At 50.1% G+C, this 19,104-nt stretch overlaps 3 protein-coding genes and 1 pseudogene across 3 annotated transcripts; 2 read left to right on the forward strand and 2 right to left on the reverse strand.

The window, feature by feature from the left end:
• Positions 1-1,126: 1,126 nt before the first annotated feature.
• LOC34623088 lies at positions 1,127-2,518 on the forward strand (annotated as a pseudogene).
• A 182-nt stretch (positions 2,519-2,700) lies between these two features.
• Positions 2,701-3,705, reverse strand: LOC34623089. Its single transcript, XM_022736223.2, has 3 exons — positions 3,411-3,705; positions 3,130-3,268; positions 2,701-3,025 (listed from the first exon to the last, which is right to left on the reverse strand). The coding sequence occupies exons 1-3, from the start codon at positions 3,703-3,705 to the stop codon at positions 2,701-2,703; spliced, it is 759 nt and encodes a 252-aa protein (XP_022589451.1).
• Positions 3,706-5,120: 1,415 nt separating this feature from the next.
• LOC34623090 lies at positions 5,121-7,358 on the forward strand. Its single transcript, XM_022736224.2, has 5 exons — positions 5,121-5,431; positions 5,534-6,012; positions 6,150-6,334; positions 6,525-6,738; positions 6,886-7,358. The coding sequence occupies exons 1-5, from the start codon at positions 5,121-5,123 to the stop codon at positions 7,356-7,358; spliced, it is 1,662 nt and encodes a 553-aa protein (XP_022589452.2).
• A 574-nt stretch (positions 7,359-7,932) lies between these two features.
• On the reverse strand, positions 7,933-15,042 carry LOC34623091 (vacuolar protein sorting-associated protein 11 homolog). The gene is made up of 24 exons (XM_026336179.1): positions 14,877-15,042; positions 14,505-14,703; positions 14,177-14,405; positions 13,881-13,960; positions 13,576-13,705; positions 13,243-13,360; positions 12,915-13,084; positions 12,651-12,746; positions 12,370-12,470; positions 12,177-12,243; positions 11,876-11,957; positions 11,525-11,764; positions 11,172-11,250; positions 10,886-11,035; positions 10,466-10,747; positions 10,166-10,242; positions 10,062-10,081; positions 9,745-9,956; positions 9,543-9,591; positions 9,306-9,383; positions 9,021-9,144; positions 8,552-8,754; positions 8,312-8,440; positions 7,933-8,190 (listed from the first exon to the last, which is right to left on the reverse strand). Exons 1-24 carry the CDS (start codon positions 15,040-15,042, stop codon positions 7,933-7,935), a joined length of 3,339 nt encoding a protein of 1,112 aa, XP_026191964.1.
• Positions 15,043-19,104: the final 4,062 nt, after the last annotated feature.

Consider the following 19,104-nt stretch of genomic DNA (forward strand, 5'->3'; position numbering starts at 1 on the left):
GGAGTCCCCGGATTCTGTTTCACGGATTGAATCATCCTTCCATCTTTGTGACACCCGCACAAAATTGTAATTTTAGGCGCCATGCTAGTAGTTTTATGGACATGGTATTTAACACTAACATCATGCGCAGCAACAGACGTCGATTTCAGCTTTCCCGGGGGAATCATGGGAATCTTTGGACTTGAGGGGAAAGCGGCAGCGGTACGTAACCTTTAGTTTCGCGCATGCACATGAATGCGATGTTATCCCACTTCAATACAGAAGATCTACCCTAGATTTCTCGGTGCTCAGACTGAACTAACGGATGACGCAGTATCTGATCGGCGTGATGACTTGAAAGAGGAGTTTGAGGTTAGGAGGTGTGCCAACATTCTGGCGAACGGTCAGGTTGCAGTCTTACCTTTAGGTGCTGAACACTGATCGCTATGACCGGCTGCTTTTGCAAGCAAAGAGAAAGAGACAGCTCGCTTCGGAGGCATTGGCTGCAGCACGCCGTAAGTGTCCATATACTGCCGTGGGAAAACATTTGTTATGAAGTTTATGTTCGACAGGCAGTGATGGCCAGGGCTTGGAAGAGACGACCGAATCCGGAGATATTGCAGACTCTGCAGACGATAAATTACTGCGAGAGTAGGCTGGCTTTCGTAAAATCGGGATTTTCCTGGTGCACATTTTGTATGCACCCCTTTACTAGGTACAACACACACAAAGCCGCTTTGCTGGAAGCCGAAGCGAGCAAGCAGGAACGTATGTTCAATGGTGCTCATTTAGCTTTTAAGGGCTTCCACACGTCGATCCCTGTAAAATCGCAGAGGAAGCAGCCTACATTAAAGCCCTAGTTGAAGCTGTAAGGCAGTCGGCGTCGAATGGTGAAGAGAGCCCCGTGACTGGTGAGGTACTACTGGAAGAGGTAGCATGTGGTGTTGGCTTCACGGAGTGCAGAATGCGAAATCCTGAAGATTGGGCCGCTAACTTTTGTGTCCGATGTAAGCGCATTCCACATCGCTTGGCGCGACTTGAGAAACGTCTCATATTCGGTTTAGGCAGAAGAGCTGCTACACAATAACCCTGGGTGCGTACAAGATGCCTCTTCCCTGTTCATAATTGACATTCTCGATGCAGCAACATGGCTCAAATTTCCGGCTCTTCTCTAACCATTCATCACGCAAAACAACTCAAGAAGTCAGTCACTAATAAGCTACAACATGAAGATCTTCATAACCATCCCTGTGAACTCTTATACTATAGTACATACTTCTGGGATGGAGTAGAGCTTCCCATCAAAGCGGTCGAGGATTCTCCAAATTGTGAGTATAGAAGGGCATGTTTACTATTCCGGTGATTGGCCAGTGTCCCTATGTATCGCAGGCTTTGCTTTCCGCTATAGGGCTGCGGAACAGGTGTTTTGCGCCCCTTCAGAGGTTGCGCGTGACAGTTGGATTGACAGTGGGTCGCTCATGCAGTGGGAATCCCCTCATCAGTTCTAGACGATGACAATTACCGCAGGCATGACAGAGGCTTGGTTTTGCCGGCATATGGGTATTAAGGGTGAGAGTGCTTGGTTCACGGTATATGAGCGACTGGCATTCTTCCCTGTTCTCAGGGACACTTCCAAGTATCAAAAGTGCTGAACGAGGTACCGCTACTCTTGCGGTATTGCAAACGATTCCACACAATTTCGTTATTATAATACTGCAGAGGCAAAGCTTGAAGCAATCCCTCCTCCGGTAAGTATCTACTGAACCTTTAGGGAGAGAAGATCAAACAATGGCTCTCGACAGCCTCCACCCCGGAAACCGGAAGAACCTTCGAAGGCTGCAGTGAACGTCGACTTTTCTGTCGATGAAAAGCACCAGATCCATGTAAAGGTAAAGTCGATATATTTGCACCTCCAAAGAACAATATGCGAACTTCGGGTTAGGTTAATGGCAAAGCGCAGCCTGTCGGTAAGGTCGGCTTCTAGTGCCGTGCGAGCACAGAGATGAGTGCTTTCTCACAGGGGAACACGTCGTGTTCGACGTCGAAAAATTCGCGAAGGAGGCAGAAGCAGGAGGGGATGAGGCGGCCACAGTTGCGGCGGCAGCGTTGGACATTTCGAAGAAGGCGGAAAAAGTGGAAAGGAAAGTCAAAGAGGAAGGGAGGTCGAAGAGCGTCTCGCCTAGTGACGAGTCAGAAGGTGACTTAGAGGAGGACACAGAGGAGAAGGAAGAAGAACGCGATGAAGAAGAAGAGGAAAGCTGAGAGGAGAATGCAGAGAGAAACGAGGATGAATGAATGTGAGAATGAGTCTCTACTATGTCTTTCCATTGAATACACTGCTTTGGATCTAAGCAAACGCATGACTATCCAACAGGCGTACTCCATTAACCCTAATTTCTTCGCTATGGGCCCCTGGGCACTGAGACGCATAGGCTGAACTTTAAAAGAAGTGCAATGCCCAACGAGCACGAGAGTGTTGACGTGTTCCCTTGCTTTAAAAGTTAGCGCATGTGTGCGAGATTGTATTAGCCCCACTTAGCCATTTATTTGAGGTTTTGTCACCATTATAGAAAGTGCACACTAGCCGGTGTCTTTTGTCCTGTCAAGACACCAATGGCAAAGCAGCGTCAAAAGTGCGAGTTCCGCAGTTGCGGCATATCCTGTCGCACGTGCATGCGTGGAAACAACATAGGGTTTTTCATTTAGATCGAGGTAGCAACGTCATGCTTGGGGTGACCCAAGAGACATGGACGCCTTTGGAGTGTCTTGAGACCCCTCGGGAGCGCCTTGTTCTCTCTCTTCCTTCTTACTTTCGGCTTCTTCACTGGGTGCGCCCACACAGTCGCGTTGTTCGCCGGGTGCAGCGGCTCCTTGTGGCTTGTTCGCAGCACCTTCCCCACTGCCCTTTGCGGACTTCTTCCAGTACAAGCAGTCCACGAATAGTGTCAGAGTACTGTTATTCTTCAAGCCTACGTCCTTCAGGCTTTGGCTGTCGTCGAAAAGCATGCTCCCACTGAAAGTCAGCTTGATATTTGCTGCGGTATACCTGACGCGGCGCATCAAAGCAGCAAGCACGGAGGACACAAGTTTGATGGTATTCCCATGGTCAAACCATGCATCACAAAAGGTCGAGAATAAGCAGCTGCTGACCTGTCTGGGTCGTTCAACTCGTCAGCGATCAGTTCTTTGAGGTCTCGAACGCTCTTGTAGTCCGAAATCTTAATATTTATGGTTTGGCGACAGAGGAAGGACCAAAGCGGGACGCAGACGCATCCACCACTTCCACAATCTGAGGATAATACATGAGCAGCTCTCTAAGTGTCTGAGGATGATCGGAATGGTGGGAGCCCCCGCCGCGCGAACCGCAGACATAGGGGAATACAATGCAGAGGAACCACGAGACAACTGGGGTGGCGAGAGGGTGGACTTACGCTGAAGCGTTTTTACACGAAGATTCAGGTCGACTCGATCATACACATTCACTGAAAGCTTCGATCGATTGGACTTGTTGAATTCCTTGAGCAGTTTTTCGTTCTCAAGATGCACCGTGCCCATATATAAAAGAATAGATTCTGGTTCTCTGCTGCCCATTGATAGCTCCTTGAGCACCAACTTCTTGATATTGAGAATTGTAGATTCCATCGAAACGCCAGGGAGCTCGTGCTTGTCCCCGTTCTTGTCCTTAGTCCAGTCACTAAGGACCAGTGTTACTTCACCATTCGGCATTTTGGGGTATGGGGGAGGGAAAAACTGTGAAAATTTTTGAAAGAAGGTACGAAGCTGATCTAAATAGCCGAATGCACCCAATTAAATGTGAATATGTGGGAAAGTGAGGACTGGACAACCGCGAGCGCAGCAGCGTCAGGCTGCGAACAACAGCAACTCCTCTGCCCAAGGAATACTTCCTCGAATTGAGGAAAAGGGAGTCCCAATTAGACAGCTTTACAATTCTTCAAGTGCCATGAAAGGCAAAAGAGAGGCATGTAGAAACAAGTGGCATTGAGCTCACAGTGACACAAGGGGCTTTTTCAATAACTTCGGTATACTGGTGGTCAGCGCAGATCAGTGCAGAGGATAAGGAGCAGGAGTCAATCAACCGGATTGCATCTACTCTAGTGCATTTAATTTAATAAAAATGGAAGCCTGGTTAAAGTGTGTGTAGGTCTTCCACAGTGCATTCTTCTCGTTAGACGAGACGTCTCGCACCAACTAACTAACTCGTCATCGTGTGTAAGGCAGTTGCGCGGGTGCTTGGACAGTCGAATATTAGAAATCAAAATAATCGCAAACCATTGTGATGCCAACCCCTCAAATTTCTAGTGAGTTGGGGCTTTTCTGGAAGTTAGGGGCAACTAAGGTCCCCAAACAGCGCTCGGCAGAGAAGTTGGTTGCGGCCGCCGATGCTCTCATCAAGCCCTGGCTGGCTGGGTATGGGCTCGCTGCCCTGGGCAGCCATGCTTGCAAGTTCAATGAAACTCTATTTCGGGGGAAAGCTCCGAATATATCGTCGAAGGCGGTAGACTGAGAAACACTCTTGTCGAAGCTTAAAGTAATATTGTTGGGTAAGGCCCTTCTGCATCGCCGACAGCTCTGATCAGTCTCGGCGGGCCACTCGGGTCTCGCACCCGCTAGGACAAGTCCAGACAATTTTTCTCTGTTTTCACCATAACAAAGAGTGAGGTTTTCTCTATCTCAACGAGTTAATGAGGAAATGCCTGTCATGAACGTCGGGGGGAGAAAGCTCTGCCCAGTTCAGTTTCCAAATGGCGAGGCAGCTTGTGAACGGGGTGTCATTGTGCCACGCTGGATTGAGGCACTGAACCAACAGTATTGTGTCAGCGTTTTTTGATGACTGGGAGATTAGCGATAGCACGTCGCTTCTGTTTCCTATTGTCTGCATCTTAGCGCCGCACTCTCGCATCGACAAGCTGCATCGATTGGTGGCGAGTGTGCATAGAATTCGAGGTTTAAATCCACCATGTTGTAAATATGTGCACTTGAGAATGACATTAATTCGCTATCTGAGGATTGATGTCATGTATGTGTTTTGCAGGGTCGGAGTGAGCTATCATCATTGCCAATAGTAACCCGAAACGTCCAGGGCTATTGAGGACACAGAAGTAGACCGTAGAACTAAGAAGATGTCGCAGGGTAATTCTGGATGTGGCACTTCTATGTTTTGCGGGTCCGTGACCTGCGGTGACGGCGAAGTTGAGAGGGAACCAGTGGAGAGGACTCATATCAGACTGCAGGCTGACCAGCCTGTCGTGGCCGTACCAGTATACCAGGAGATCCAGAAGCGGGACAAGTATATAGAGGTTCCACAAGTTGAAGTTAGAGATTCTATCGTCCCCAAAGTTTACAACCAATCCGCAGTTCACGATGTTCCTAGAGTACAGGTCGCCTGTGGTGAGAGGGGCGTCGCCATCGAGAAGGAAACCATCGTGGAGAAGTAAGTCTCGTTTATTCTGAAAATGCATTGCGGGTATGCTGGCATATGCCTTAACCGAAGGGTGTAACTGTGTTTACCTGTGCACATTACTGTGTCTTGCAGAGATGTGGACGTCCCCGTCCGCGTCGGCTACGCGCCACATTTTGTTCCCAAGTGGGATATCCGTGAGGTGCCGAGGCCTGTCCCCAAATACGAAGGCGAGCAACAAGTAATTGAGGTCGAGGTGCCCCAAATTGAGTATAAGGATACCTACGTCGAGAAAGAAGTGGTGGTGGATATTCAGGAGAAAATTGTTCCCAAGGTGACTGAAGTTGTCAAAGAGGTAGAGGTGATGCAGTACGAGTGGAAAGAAAAGTATCAAGATGTCCCAGTCTACAAGTACGTACCGAAGTTTGACGTCGAGCTGGAGTGCCCTCCTCCACTGATCGTACCGTATCCAGAGACGCGCTATGTCCACGATGAACCGCAAACTTCTAGCCCCTTCTGTAGATGGTCAGCATGCTGCACGCAAGTGCACCAGGAACCCCACATCAGGACGGTCGAGACAGCAGTTAGGACCGAGCAGCAAAGACTCTATCCAGGTACGACTGCAGCCCTGTATTCCCATTCTAGCGGTCGCTAGAGCTCAATCGTACACTACCGCAAGGAAGACCCTCTGAAGCACAGGGGAACTATGGCCTTCAGGATCCATTATGACTGTTTTCTCAATTTCGCTCAGGATCTGCTCAACTCACTGAGGCAAAGTTGAATTACCCGATGGGCCAAAACTTTGCTGCAGACTTCCAGAAGCAGTATACACAGGAGCATGTGCTTAGGAGTGGCAGCGGGGTTGAGGGCCCTATTCGCCAGGCAACGCTGTCACAACTGACCCCCGGGCCTGTCTATCCGCGCCCAACTCCTCAGGTAAGGGAAATCTCTATACCTTTTTTCGTTTCGCAATAGCGCCAAAGGCGCACTCACCCACATTACTCCTGCATTATTCGTGGCAAGGTGCTCCAGTACACTCGAAAAGGTTTCGCGTGGCTGTGCATGTGCTGTTTATTACAGCTGTGTAGACGCTTGAGCTGTGATTCTGCTTATGTACCTTCCACAGGTCGGTGCTGCTGATCAGCAAAAGAGCGGCGCTCGTCTGAACGAGAAGAAGCCAAGCTTCTGGAGCTGGCTCACCGGTAAAAAGGAGGAGGAGCCGGAAACTACAAGCGCTGCTGGGAAGTTTGGCTACCCGGAGCACATGCCGTCAGACTTTGCCTCGGCCTTCCAAAACCAGGGGACTTCTGAGACAGGCGCGGCCACACCCACTCCGAAAGGTGCGGCGAAAAGCCACAATTATTAGGGTGCCGAAACACGTCAGCATTTCATGACGTTATCATGTGGGTAGAGTAGTGCCTTACAGCAGGCAGGGGTGCTAAAACGCACGCGTCACTGAGTCCCTCTAGACCTGTGTGTTGTTGCAGATTTGGAAGAGATATCCGAAGCGAAGGACAAAGCATCCGACGAGCTGGAGCCTTCTGTTGTATACCGCGGGTCTGTCAACAAGCCACCTGAGTACGGTGGGGAATTGGATCCCATTTCCTTCAAACTGCACGCAATCGAGATTCATCAGTTCGTCCCTCTTCCAAATGTGGAGACGCCAGAGTTTGTTAAAGCTCTTTCGGAAGGAATTACGACTTCTGACGTATCCGGTCTCGAAAAGTTCTTTGGCGGCCAGGTCCCAGCTGGCTGGGCGGACCCGGATGTAACTGGTATTCCCGCACCCACAATGAGTGACATCCTCACAGGAAACGCACAGAATGTAGCCATGATGAATCCCTTGGTGTGTCAGCTATCGTCTCAGTTTGCGAAGCAAGGATTTGTGCCTGGAGGCACTCAAGAAGTGACGCAGCCGGGGGGTTCGTTCAGGCGCAATTCTTCTCAGGCCCAGGCATGAGAAAAGAGTATTCGGCAGCGTCCAACATGAGTGCTTCTACCTGTGCTGACGAGACTCAATGCCAGATAAAAACCCTGACCAATCGCATTGGGGTGCTAATTGTCAGCTCAGATGATGGTGTCTTGCCCGCTGCTTCACTTACCAATTAATTCTGTACAGCTTTCTGTGCAGTTGCACAGGCGTGTTATGGGGCATCCACTCGAACGCCGCCAAACTATTGATGTTGACCGCAATCAATAGAAAACACAACCCTCCACTTTATATGGTTGTTTTAACTTTCTTTAGTAGGGATGCATTCAGGCCAAACTTGGTTCTGTCCGGACTGCTTGCGTGAATCATGACCGTAGCAAGACGCATAGTCATTATTTACTCACAAACCGGGCTGGAGTACAGCCGTGATTTGCATTTGGGTGGAAAGGGATACTACATAGCCATATGCTAGATGCTTGAGACACGGGGCTGCAGGATGGCTGACCCACCAGATCTAATGATCTTATTAGTTTGGCATTCTCTATTGGTCTTGCCGTTAAACTCACATTGCACATCTTAAGGGACTAAGGATTTACAAAAGGAACTAGTTTTCGCCAGTTGGATCGATTACACACCTTGCTGCAGCGGTGCTGCTCCGAAGAGGAGGCCAAGGCCCAGGGAAGTGGTCCGAAGTGCCGTGTGATGTGCTCAGGCCCACCGGCCCAGAAGGCACATCCGCAGCAGGCGTCTGTACAACATTTTCCAAAAGAATGCCGCCCTCTCTATCAGCGCCAGTAGAAATGTAGCTGCGAAGGAGGGGGTCCAGTCCAGTTACGTCCTTCGACAGCAGTCCAATCGTTCTCTGTACGCACAAACAGTCATACGCCCAGAGAGTCGTATACGGCGGAGAATGTGAAGTTCTCCAGTTTGCCCCATTACATCATGCCCCAAGCCAGTCGTCGTCCTGGCTGTGCGGAGCCCACCAGTGGTGTTGGCAAAACGCCGCGTCCAAAGCAATTTAAAATGAAATCGAACCCCTGTGTAGAGCCGCGAAGGAATTTGAAGAAGTCGTCTGTGTTGCATGCCTCTTTTTCTCTTTGTGAGTGCAACAACTGCAAAGCAACATAGGGATTCGCGCAGAAAAACTGTCAAGGCGCGCATCAGTGCATCCCAGAGGAACACTGCAGAAGTATTTGTGCTCGTTCAAGGGGACAAAAATATACTCTCTTGGCATTGAACTGCGGCGTGCAGACTGCACAGCAATAAGATGCTTGTGCCATTCCCTCCGTCTGGAGGGCCGGTGTCTTGGTGTCGGTGTTGCTGCTCAGGCAGTATGTATGGAACGAATGACCACAGCGAAAGTGAACGGAAGGCAGCTCCATCGGAAGGAAGCAGAAATCACACCGCTCGGACTCGAACACCTGAGCTGTAGCAACCGAGTCGCAAAGCATACACACACTCTGCTTGACATTTGAATTGGTGATACAAATTAAAAGACGCTGCCTAACCGTTAACCGGTGGCCTCTCATTCCAATATCCTAGAGTTTCCTGAGAAACAGCCGGCGACTGCACCGCCAAATACTGCTGCGGAGGAGCCGGCATACACTCTGAATGTTGCAGTGTCAGCTTCTGAGAGCTTCTAGCTTTACGCACACCCGAAGGCTAATGCGTCTCAAGCTGCATTTTCCGCACCTTTGCTCTTGAAACGGTCGATTTCCTCGGCCATTCGCGAAACCTCTGCCCTGTCGCTCTGCAGGAGCGCATGCGCGTTCTCGAGTTGGTCGGTGAGTTCGTCACTGGCTCGCAGAAAGAAATCCTGCGCACAAGACAGCTGCTAGAGTGGAGAAGAATCACAAGAATATGGCATTCTTCTCTAGGGCAGGTGCCCAGGTACTACACAGGGAAGCACCTCTACCCACTGCAAGACTCCCTACGAGTTTGGTAAACCTGGAAGCGGCCATGTACAGCCCGACATACTTTAACCGCATCCAGAGTAACGACCTGGCTCTGCTGCAATATTTCCAGAACCGTCAGTGGGGGTAAGAGGCGATACCGCTGCGGCCACAAACGGAATGCCTACAGCAGGCCCTCTGTTGCACCGTACCGCATAAGAAGCCCAAGGATTCGAAACCACGAGCTTATAGACGTTCTTGCCGGTATAACAAAAAATATGCAAGCGACCACTGCGGACATCCCGAAGCCAGCAAGGGTTACCTCAATGTGCAACAGGACTTCCCGTATTTGGCGTTCCGTTCCGCTTTGACTGCACGCACATTAAGCAGCACCTCAGACAGCCACAGGGGCACTGTTATCCACCAAGTCGCCTCATGTCTTCACTATCTGCGATGAGTGGAGAAGTCAGTGCCCCGAGAGAAAAGGACAGCCAGGAGTGCGTCGTCCCCGACGCAGAACTCACGAAGCAAGAATATTCAAAGTTTGGGTCCACAAAGTGGGGTCTTTAGAGCCGTTTTTCAAGCAAAACCGAAGAAGACTTGGAATGTCGTTGCTGGCCTCAAAGTAGGCCATTGGCAGCTGCAGCTCGTGCTGTTTTTCGCACACCAAGGACATCCCCTCCTCGAAACCAAAGATCGTGCACAAGAGCGTTGACCGATACTGCTCTTCGTTTGTCTGTTGAGTGCAAATTCCCACACGGATATCCCGAAACGTAAAGGGCAAGAAGATCATGCAGGCACGCAAACGCAGACGACAAGGCTACATGCAGGCAAGTATTACGCGCATACCATGGTCCGACTCTTCAGCGTTTTGAGGAGTATTTCAGCGTATATGGGAGAAAGCTCTGAAGAGCCGCCTTCAGAGCTCTCAATAGAGCTTTGGACCCCCAAATGCTTGCTCGGCGAGCCATCCGTTGTGCCGCAGGCATGCGGCAAGGCATGGCGAGACGCGCGCCACTTGCCTAAACAGCCAGAAGCATGCATCAAGCCCCAATGCACAAAACGAGAAGCAATAAGATCAACATTGGACTCACGGGAGGCACTTACGGTTCTACACTTGCGAGGGACGATACGCAGCAATTAACCCACGGGGCCACTGAGAACAAATTATAGAAATTGAGGAAAGACTGAACTGCGGCGGCGGTGAATATGGCTCTGTTCAAGACGAAACGCTGCAGAGAGCGCTTTCGTAAGCGGTGAGAGAGGGGCTGGGCAGCTGGAAGGTGCGTGGGCCTACGCAAAAGCAGCTCCAGCAAGGAAGAAAATGGGGAGCATCCGAATATCGAAGGGAAGGCAACAATGGCCGTTCGCGCCTTTTCTATAGCTTCTTGCAGCTTTGAGTCACTGCAGAGGGTCTCGTGCTCACGAACCAGACGGCGTGCAACGGGGAGGCCATGCGCCAGCAAGGAGAGGAATAACAACAACAAGTCAGGATCGTCAACAAACAGTGGGATGAAGACTTCGACACTGCAGAAGACACAAATCTTCAGGGGCAAACATGTTGGACGCGCAGCGGCCTTATTCAGCATGGATCCATAAAGTCGTGGGAAGGCAAGACAAGTGCCCAATACCACATTTTGGGGAACGAATGCACCAGCGGCTAACCTGGTATGATAGTCGCTTATAAATTGGCTAAGCAGGATAAGCACGTCACTGGCGCTGTGCCGGAGAAGGTCGCTGCCATGCTTCAGTAAGAGGGAGCACGCAGTAGGGGCGTCCACCTGCTTCAGAACGTCCACCGCTTTTGAAAACTCCCTATGCATGCGCAATACAAGTAGATCAAATGGGATGCACACCCTGCATTTTGCCAAAAACTCGTTCAATGAGGCTTCGCTACTTAAGACGAGCTACTCAATTGTGTTGGGACGCTACAAAGAACTGTAGGACGCACTTCGTCTCTAACAGCAAGGAGAGGTGCTCATCATGGTACCCATGGCGGCTTGCAATTGCGCATGCCAGTGCTGTGTCGCCTGAGCCGAAAGTGCATAACTCGAGCACTACACAAAAAACCATGCAGGGGGCAATGTATACATATGTGTGGCATGACGATACACATGCCCTCTCCTGCCACATGACGGCGCGCGCACGGCAACACACAGGCGCTCTGCAAGCGAGGCGCAATGCGAGTACCCAACAAGAGACGAGCGAGGAATTCGGCGCAAATCCACATGGCTCCTACCCTAATGAAATCTTTGCATGCAGCGCTAGCTGTCAGTCCGCAAAGGTGTGATTGCGCACACTAACCGTTCAAGCGACACTCGTTAAGCGCAACGCTTAGTGAGCAGGTTTTGCTGATGCGGGGATCATCAAGGAAGCTCGCAAGTAGCGCATCGTCCTTCAGCCTGGCCGTGCACTTAAAAAACAGCAGTGTGTGCTGCTGCATGGCGCAGCCTGCCAAGTGAAGGTGAAGCAGGTAAAACGCCAGGTGGCTTAATTCTTGGGCATCGAGAAACTTCTGGATAACTGCGGAAGGCTCTAGGAATCCTGAAGTTTCAAAAACATAAGGCGGAAGTCAGCGACAGGGCTGGGCAAGCTTTTTGATGCACCGTGGACGTTAACGGCTGCGACTTGCTTAGCATTCAAATCACAACTCACCTATAGTTTTGATGTACATCTCTACCGCCTTTTCCGGCATGTTCTTGGAATACAGCCAGTCTCCATGAAGCCGGTAAACCTCCTGCAGCGAGCTCAGTTTTGCAACGAACATGTGCAATACGTCAGGACTGCGCCGTCCTCACGGCCTTACAAGATTCATGAGCTGCCTATCTAGCCAGACGATTCGTAAAGACCCCTGAGCTCCGCTCCTAATCCCCCCCAGAGAAACAGACAAACAAACTAATGGTCAACTGATGCGCCCCAAGTATGCAAGAAGCGGTCAATATATTCGCATCCTTGCCTGCAAAACTTGCTGCGGCTGATGATCTTTGATGGTGACTTCTGCAGCCCAGTTGAATAGCCGCTTCCTAGAGCACGCGAAACCCACAGAGACAGAAGGGTGAACGGACAGCTGGGGAAGCAGGTCAGTTCGGGGGCTGCTGGTGGACGTCGCCATGGAGACAGCTACAGGTCCAAGGAGAGAAACAGCATACCGAAGCAGAATACACAAGCGCTCGTCAAAGCTCTTTTCCTTAACGTCGAACAAGACATTGTTTTCTGTGGCTCCTCCTCGAGCGATTACAAACAGCGTGTCCTGCAGAATCCGCAGTCGCATGGGAGGCGTCAGCAAGTCCACGTACATCTGGCGCCATCCTATGCACTCGACTGCAGGTGGAAACAGGAGCGGCTTATGAGCCGCTGTATTGATCACCACTTGTAACACGGTCACCGAGCTGTCCCATCGCGCTGCACAACTCTGCCTAGCAGCACTCACCATTGCAGAGACAACGTGGCGAACTCCTCGCATGGGTGAGGAGTAGGCAATGAGTCGGAGCTCAGGGTAACAGAGGTGAATAGTGAGCATTTGATGCTGCGGCAAGAAGAAACGCGCTCTACGGCCCGAACATTGGAAAATATCGGACGCACCCGCGAAATCCGAAGCGCACTCCTTTCAGAGAGTGTGTGTGACAGAGACAGCAGCATCGACAGCAGCAGGACACAGAAAAACTTGATAAGGAAAGGGCTAACTAGAGCTCACGGAGCTTTTAGATTGCAACGGTGAAAATTTCTCGGGCAAGATCTCGGCAGAACCTGCATGGGTTGGTTCAGCGTCTGCAGAGGATTCTTCCGTTGTCACCGATACAATATAGGATTTATGGGTTGTCAAAATATGACAGCGGTCTTCGCTCGGAAGAGCCCATAAGTTGCCTACAGCCGCATAGGAGAAGATGTAATTCAGACGAGTTCCCGAACACGCGGTTTTAGCGCGCGCATCTTCCGTGTGTGTTGTAGGCCAAGTAGATGCGGCGTGGAGACGGCACGCTGTTGCACACGTACAGGGGACGGTGGGCCTAGGCAAGGCTTACCCTGCTCTGGATCGACGCAGAATATGCCCTCTCCATGATGTATGACAAACGTGCCTAGGGAAGCCAACGCCCCCACAACATGAGGAGAAGCGGTGGATACGCTGTCCGTATGACAAACCTGCGATCCCGCATGCACAATAAAGGAAGTATTTTGCAGGGCAACACCTAGCGTGCGGCGTGCAGTGCAGTCAATGATTGCACGCCAATTCCGCGATCTTGTCCTGTGGTTTCTCTTCCGTTGTCTCTACCCCACCCTCCCAGCTGCCCCCGGAGAGCGAGTTCTGCCACCAAAGTAAGCCTCGAGTCCAAATTCAACTGTTCTGAAATACCAACCTTCGGCTCTCCTTTTAGCGTAACGGCGTAGCAGGCTATCGAGCTGGTGTTGCACACGAGCATATAGTGGGTATTTGAATCTGACTGGGAAGCCAGGAAGCGCACGCTGGCAACCGCTTCATCGTTCTCCCTGGCACCATAAAAAGCAGCATACTTTTTCGGGAAAAGGCTGGTACTTTCCTGCCTACGAGAACATAAATATGTATGTATATAGCTGCACATCCAGCAGTCAATGAACTAGCAACTGGGAGGAACACATGAGTACCTATCCCTGTTAGGAACTGTGTTAAACGCAAAAGTCTCACTTCATCAATCGCAGCCGGCACGTCTTCTCCCTTAGCAAGTCCCCACGGAAGAGGCAGACGCCCGCGCTTTCAGTGCCGACCTGCAACACAATAACAGCATGCTCACAAGTGCACAGCTCGGCGACGACGCTCTGCCTAGCATCGAATGAAAGAATAATCCGAGCTTGGTTACAAAGCAACCTCAGCAGCGTCCTCCTCTCCTCCTCCGCATGAGTTATGCACATCCACTGGACGGAGGGCCGTCTTCCCAGAAACTAAGAATGGGTGCCCCCCCGACACTTCATGGAAAGGCTTACAGCTAGCATAGTGAAGTTCATGTTAATATCAGAGCACACGACAACCTGTTCTGGGATTTTGGAGAACAGTCCTGCTTCCCGGAGGAGGACTGGATTTCCCTTGCCGTCGACCTGCGTAGTGCTGTAGCATTTATACTTCAGCACGCCCTGGCGTATCCTGGGGTCTTCGAGTTGACCCATTCCATTACCCACAGGGCCCTTGCCCGGCTTTTCAGATTGAAGATCTCGCCTGTTGAATCAGCAAGGAGGCAGTCGCACCGAGAAAATCCGCAAGGAATGAAGCACAAGCTGCGCTACAGGAAAGCCCATGAAGGTTACAGACACGTACCCAATGCAGACGATACAGCTCGCGTGAACCGCCGCATGCATGGAAACGAAGCAAACGTCAAAGCTTTTGAGTGACCGTAGCTGGAAGTCATGGTCCAGTGTGTGCAAAAAGCCGTCGTCATCGCCGAGCCACAGGTAGGCGTCAGTCCCCGCCGCACACACAATGGACGAAGAAGGGAGCGGAGATAAGCGGGAAGGCCCTGTGACACACATGCATGCCATCATACGCTTTTGCGAATCATGGCCAGGGCATAGCCTGCAAGAAGCCCCAATCGCAACGCAACAAACGCCAAGGAACCAAACCCCTAGCATTTCTTAACACTGCCATTGCTTTAGAGTCTCTGTCCATGCGTAATGCCCTGTGATCAAGTACCTGCTGCAGCGCCATGCACTTGGGCTTGGGTTGATGGCGGCTGCTCGGCGCCAGAGCTCAGTCCGCCGGTGTTTGGATTGATTGAATCATCGCACGGTAGCTGAGCATATCGCGTTCTTTCGACTATTGTTCGATCAAAGAAGCTTAGCCGCCTCAGCTGCTGCATTCTCGCTTGTGGCCGACGCCAGGCACACTAACTGTGGGACGGTGAAGCTTAAAGCCACGTGTCTTTCGGCACTTCCGCCAAACTCCCGCCCCCCCACACACAAAGCCTCAATAGGCTTCCCATATAATCGTTTTTATTAGTCCTGTACTATGCAGCGTCGCTCCCGCGAATGCGAAAAACCCAACTACTGCGACCTCTGGACTCGCTTGCGTACAGTCGGCTGCAGGAGTGGAACACTGTAAGCTATGGAAGCGAGAGCCTCAAGCTTTCCACCACTTAGCGCCTGAATGTTCTGCAACTCAACGAAAGCAGCTAACATTCATAGTTACTAAGGCTATTAGTCCGTGCACGAGGGCTGCATGCATCGATCCATAAACTGACGGGATTGCCTCAAACACGTACATATCGCAACCGTCCTCATATATTCCCATAAGAAACCTTATCCTGCCCTCCACATGCATTATTCGGCATAATATTCCTAGCTATTAATGAAAGCTTTCCGATTATGAAGACTTTTGTGACATTGCACACACACACACACACACCCATGCATTTCGCTGAATTCATGACAGCTCACTGGAATTTGTGAGTATACGAAACTGAACCTCACGATGAGCTTAAGCAGTGACGTGTCACGGGGACGTCCGTAACAAAATTGCTGCCTACCTGGCGTTTTCTAAACTGTGAGCAACAGAGCAGTGGAGTTGTCACTCACCTACAGGAGTTCGTCAAGAAAACGCTAACTGATACCAGAAGTGGGTTCCACTCTATTCAAAACTACCCACCCACTGCTTCTGTGTAGCCAAAATGGCAGATTTTACGGCTTGGTTAAGTTAAACCTGTCAACTGCATGCTCCTGCAATGGGCGCTTAAGAGTTCCTAGTCTTCTAAAGCAGCACTAGAGATGCAAAGTCACACTGCAAGCTATGATGGCAACGTGTGTCCAAGTGCCAGCCCGCTAAGTAGCGTAGACAAGAGAGGAAGGGAACATTGCCTGTGAACCGAAAGCGCTTCTATCCCTCTCAGGCTCCCTACGACTGATCCCCATAATATAGAGCGGCTATCAAGGCTAAAAGCAGTGAAAGCGCCTTTCGGAAGACTACGCCAAAGATGTTCCCGATGGTCTCATGGGCAGTTGTGCTGAATAGGACCGCTACGCCACGTATCGATGGAGCTGCTACACGGAAAAAAATCCCTGAGCCACAAAACTCACAGGATATCTATCCGACATGCCAGACGCGATAGATTTGAAGAAGGTGAAGGGGATTAATATGCACCGTCTGAAGTACTGAGAATACATGGTAGCGTTTATTTCCAAATGCGAACACCAAAATCTGTCTTACGGAAAAGTGGTGAGAACCGGAATACACCTGAAGCAAGGGCCAGATCTGTGCGAAATGTGTGTTCTGTTCCTTATGTCTTGAAACCCACTGGCTACTCCATCATTCCTAACGACAGCGGGCTAGGATACCCTTGAACACTTCTATATCTACTGCTACTTATATTCAACTGAGAGCTACTAAAGCAACGACCACTTGGTTTGGCTGCCTGTCTTTCTTAATTGTAGAGTAGTGCTGAATTGAGATAAAAAGACGCAATGACGCATGCGTTTGCGCCAAATGCTGTGTGCAACTAGCTATGTATGCGTAGAGTGCATAGGTGGTTCAGCAACGCACACCACAGCTGTCCCTGTCCCCCCATCTAGAGCGCTCTAATTGGCGTTTCTGCAAGAGAGGAGGCTCTCTTGCAAAACATTTAGTGAATCCATACTAAGTTTATAATGAGTTTGGAGTGAAGTGTCGAACAATGGAGGAATTTGATATAGCGTTACAGGAGTCATAGATTGCAGATATAGGTAGGATCACTGATTTGGGGATATAATTTTGCGTGTGGTAAGTCGCCATTTAAGAGTCAGTGATGCAGGACAAGTCTCTCAATGGGTATGCACGTTGAGAGGGCTGAGTTTGGGTTGGTTCGTTTCTTTTTGAACGTATATACAGAAAGCTCGAATCCTGCTACCCAAATAAAAGTGTCTACCTTTAAGAGCAATGTGAGAGTATATGCAAGTTGAAGTCCCTTCGTTTTTGGTCATTAGTGCTCACAAACTGGATCTCGCAATAGGAGCCCCCGTCTCGTTTCTTTCTTCCAACGAACCACAGGCTGCGAGGATAACGACAAACCAGTGCAGTACTGCCCCACCCCATACACCAACGCTCAACACATCACCTTTTTTGTGGAGGCACGTGGAAACGATTTAGTGCCTACTTCAAGGATCTAGGATATGCGAACACGACCATTTGAGACGTATTAATCTTCAGAAAAAGCCCTCGATATGTGTGCAACAAGTGGAATAGCGTTTCTTGAAGCTTGTAGATGAATTAGTGGGATTGCGTGTGTTTACGACAAAGGTTGACTCGGTGGATCGTGGAAAACTGGACTACGAAAGCGAATACAATTCAAAGTGATGGGATTTTGCCGGTCAAAAGATGATTGGATGGGGCTCGCTTGAAGCCCGAAGGGTCTCCTTAAAGCTTTTCGAGACGCGAAGCTGGTTCAATATTGTGATCTAAGCAGCAGTTAAGCAGTCACTAGAGAGCTTGCTGCCCTGATTACGAGTTAGTTACACGTGGAATGCTTGGCTTATGCATACTTCTGTGTTGTTGCCGACAGAATTCCTCGCCATAGTATGAGCACATAGCCACACAGCATTTTTTCTCTCTTACTGGGTGGTAGAGTATGTGAAGATCCGAGTTGTACGGAGGGTGCAGCCACGTGCTTCAGGCCGGGACGTTTTGGGGCAGGGATACGGGGATGTGGGGCATCCGGCAAAGGAATATTGGGCTCCTTGTAATTTTTGATGGAAAATCGGGGCTCGGAGTTTGCTTGTGGAGGCAGCAAGATGAGAGATACACTAAGCAGCGCCTAAATCTAATAATTCTATTGCTTTTCCGGAAGTTACCACACGAACACGTCTCTACTGAAGGTGCCATAGGGGCCTTCATCAACTGAACACTGTCCGCAAAACGACAAAACACCAACTGGCTGTGGTGCCTGGAGCGGGAGTTTCCTTTTTACAAATATCCTAGGACACAATAAAGCTTACAAGTCAACTAAAGAGACACATGGTCATGCCAAACCGGGGTGAAGACAGAAAAAATAATCACTTCGATGGTTCCAGCGTGTTTGCTCAGCAGAAAAAACTGCCAAAGCTCCAAATTATTGCTTTCACTTCCACGGAGTTGGCAAGAACACGGTTTAATGACTTCAATTATTGATGTCCTCAACGCTACAGTACGGATTTCACACTCAGACAGTATATATTGGCTCGTATGTTGATGAAATTCATCTGCCTTGCAGTACCGCGGAGCAACTTGCGTGTATACAGCCTTTAGCTGGTGAAAATATGGCACCTGCTCCTAGTAAGATCTTCACAGTGGAGCTCTCCGCTCCCCCCCTCCCACACCCCATTAACACTGAGTAGGAAGCCATTTTGCGTCGCCTCACCAGAGCTCCCTCTCCTCTTTGTTTTAATACTGCGTGGTCTTGAGAGGGTGAAGTAACGACAAGCTGCTCTACAAGGAGCTGCACACTTTGAACACTTGGGGTATTCGGACAACTTCGCACAGAGGAACGTACTGCGGAGCATACAGCGCAGCAGGGCTGTGATATGGCGCTAGCCGTGTTTTGTCGCATGGCACAAAAAAGAACACTCAGATCAGGCAGCACATTACAGACAATAAATAAATAAATATTGCGCATACAACGATTAATGGCTCCAAGTATCCCGGTCCGCTATACCGTCCTCAAGGGTCCGCCCTGACGTTGAATTTTAACCACATCGCCCTGATTTCTCCTAAAAGCTCAGATCAGCGTCTCTCTGGCTATTAGAAATCGCTATATCTCAACTAGGAAGGAGCATATTTGAATCCAGCGCATGCAAGCCTGACGGGGCTCCGCTGTGTTGCTCCATCCAGGAAGCCTTTAACTTTTCGACAACTCCACCTTCTATTCAGTTTTGAATTACGTTGTACTGTAAAGGGCGAATCAAACCTTATTACCATA

The sequence above is a fragment of the Cyclospora cayetanensis genome, unplaced genomic scaffold (assembly GCF_002999335.1).
Source record: "Cyclospora cayetanensis isolate NF1_C8 unplaced genomic scaffold, CcayRef3 CcayRef3_contig_96, whole genome shotgun sequence".
Classification (NCBI taxonomy): domain Eukaryota; phylum Apicomplexa; class Conoidasida; order Eucoccidiorida; family Eimeriidae; genus Cyclospora; species Cyclospora cayetanensis.